Source organism: Aethalodelphis obliquidens, unplaced genomic scaffold (assembly GCF_003676395.1).
Source record: "Aethalodelphis obliquidens isolate GAN/ISIS:26980383/991018 unplaced genomic scaffold, ASM367639v1 scaffold123, whole genome shotgun sequence".
In the NCBI taxonomy this organism is placed as follows: domain Eukaryota; kingdom Metazoa; phylum Chordata; class Mammalia; order Artiodactyla; family Delphinidae; genus Aethalodelphis; species Aethalodelphis obliquidens.
This window is the reverse complement of record NW_020838067.1, coordinates 1,921,236-1,923,446: the sequence shown is the minus strand read 5'-3', so window position 1 is coordinate 1,923,446 and position 2,211 is coordinate 1,921,236. Positions and strand designations below refer to the sequence as shown.

General features: G+C 66.6%; 1 protein-coding gene across 2 annotated transcripts in view; it reads right to left on the bottom strand.

Moving 5' to 3' along the window:
* Positions 1–2,004, bottom strand: part of RAB43 (RAB43, member RAS oncogene family) — a 27,241-nt gene extending 25,237 nt beyond the window's left edge. The window contains exon 1 of one of the 2 annotated variants that reach the window (XM_027098485.1): positions 1,672–2,004. In XM_027098485.1, the coding sequence (XP_026954286.1) occupies positions 1,672–1,869 (198 nt within the window). In that variant the 5' untranslated portion in view covers positions 1,870–2,004. The remainder of the gene's footprint in view (positions 1–1,671) is intronic. The other variant, XM_027098487.1, reaches the window with a different exon arrangement.
* Between the last annotated feature and the right edge of the window lie 207 nt (positions 2,005–2,211).

Genomic DNA, 2,211 nt, shown 5'->3' with positions numbered 1-2,211 from the left:
GGGAGGGGAAAGGGGAGGGGAGGGGAAAGGGGGAGGAGAGGGGAAAGGGGGAGGGGAGGGGAAAGGGGAAAGGGGAGGGGAAGGGGAGGGAGGGAAAGGGGAGAGGATGGGGAAGCGGAGAGGAGGGGAAAGGGAGAGGAGGGGGAAGGGGAAAGGGGAGGGGAAGGGGAAGGGGAAAGGGGAGGGGAGGGGGAGGGGAGGGGAGGAGAGGGGGAAGGGAGGGGAGCGGGAGCAGGCAGCCCGATTGTTTACGCCTATCCTTCAACTCGCCACTTCCCCGTGGCTGTTGGCAGCTTCTCAGGGCACAGACTTATCCGTGGACCCCATCCCACAGCCTTCCCTCGCCACCTGCTCCAAAGGGTGGTCCCGAATAATGACTCAAAGCTGCCTGCCACACCTTGTTCTTTTTTCCTATCCTAAGGAGATTCAAAACACACAGAAACCCAAAAGACTGTTAAAAAAAGAAAAGAAAAAAAAAGCAACCCTTCTGGCAGGGAGTTTCCGCTTCCCCTGTCACATCAACTCCAAAGGCACCGTGTGCATGGAAAGGCTTTTGGCTGACGTTTTCTCCATGCTGGGTCGGAAGGGAGAAATTATCCCAATTTTGCAGAAATAAAGAGCTAAGCATCCTGCCAAAAGCCAACCGGTAGCAGGCCCACAGCAGCCCAGGGAGGCCCGGTGCCACAGTATCGGGGCTCACGGGACTCAATCACCCGGCTCCACCTGAAAACACGGAGATACCAGGAGATGCCCTGGCCCTGTGCTGCCCCGCCCAGGGCTCTTAGGAGCCGTCCCGGAGTCGGTGGGAACTCAGATCCACCAAAGAGGGCAAAGGATTTCCGTCCGGCGCAGTTCAGTTAAGTTCCCGAGCAAGAACAATGGTCTCTCACTCCGTTCGGGAGAGCGGACACCCAGGTTAAGAAACTGATTCACTAATCACAAATATTAGTTATCTGACCACTGCCAGGGCTCTGTGGCAGCCACATCCTGCCGGTTTAGTGCGGAGCCACTGCCAAACCTCGGTCCTCTCCCCCACCTTCCGGGGCCCGTGAAGTTTTCAGTTCCTTTCGGGCTGCAGCTGGGGGAGGGGACCCGGGCCGCCCCGGCCGAGTAAAGTTCCACCACCAGGTCCACAAAGAGACTGCAGGGAGGCGTGGCCAGGCCGGAAATTCTGACAAAAAGTTTTGGCCCTCCGGTCCTAAAAGCAACTACTTCCTGGTCCCTCCTAGTCGTGGGGGTGTCCCTTTCTGCCTGGGGTCCCCCCCCCGAGGGCCGAGCTGGGGCCCTCGACCGCGGTGGGGCGGGGGTAGGCCTGCCAGGCGCCCCCCGTGCCCGCACCCGAGGCGCTCTGCCGCCAGGCACCGGAGACGCTATTCTGGAGCAAAGTCCCCCAGCGTGTAGCTCGGAGGGCAGGGCCTCTCCTCCGCACTCCCCCCAGCACGCGCACCCCAGCGCCCCGAGGCCCGCGCTCTGCGCCCAGAGGCCGGCCCCAACGCCCAGGCCCAGGCCTGCTTGGACAGGGGGCCAGAGGGGACCCCAGCCCCCAAGGACCAGTCGGGTGCTCGCCGCGGCCCCCGACCCTGACCCCTCCGGGGAGACCCTCCAGGGCCCTGGCCGACCCCTAGCGCCATGGGGCCCGGCTGCACGGCGGCCCCGAGCCGGGCCTCCCACCTTGACCCGCTGGCCCTGGATCTCCAGCGTCTTCATGGTGAAGTCCACACCGATGGTGCTGCCCTGGCGCTCGGAGAAGACGCCTGTCTTGAAGCGCTGCACCACGCACGTCTTCCCCACGCTCGCGTCGCCCACCAGCACCAGCTTGAACAGGAAATCGTACTGCTCGTCTGGGTCCCCCGGGCCCGGCCCCGCCATGGCCGCGGGAGCCCAAGGGCCGGCGCTCCGGACGCTGGGGCGGCCTGGGCTCGCGCAAGCCGCGGGCCGCCTGGCGACGTGGAAGCGCCGCAACACCTGGGGAAGGGGCGCCACCGCCCGCCGGCCGCCCCGCCCCGGCCCGCCCCGGCCCGCCCCGGCCAGCCCGGCCGGCCAGACCCCGCGGCCGCGGCCCCGCCCCGAACTCGCCTGGCCCGGCCCTCCGCGCCGCGCCAGGCCAGTCCGGCCCTCAGGGCAGCGCTGGGCACCGCCCCTAGCCCGCCCCCGGCCGTACTCTTCCAGCGCTGTTCTCGGTCCCGCCCCCAGGCCTACTGGGCCCTCGGC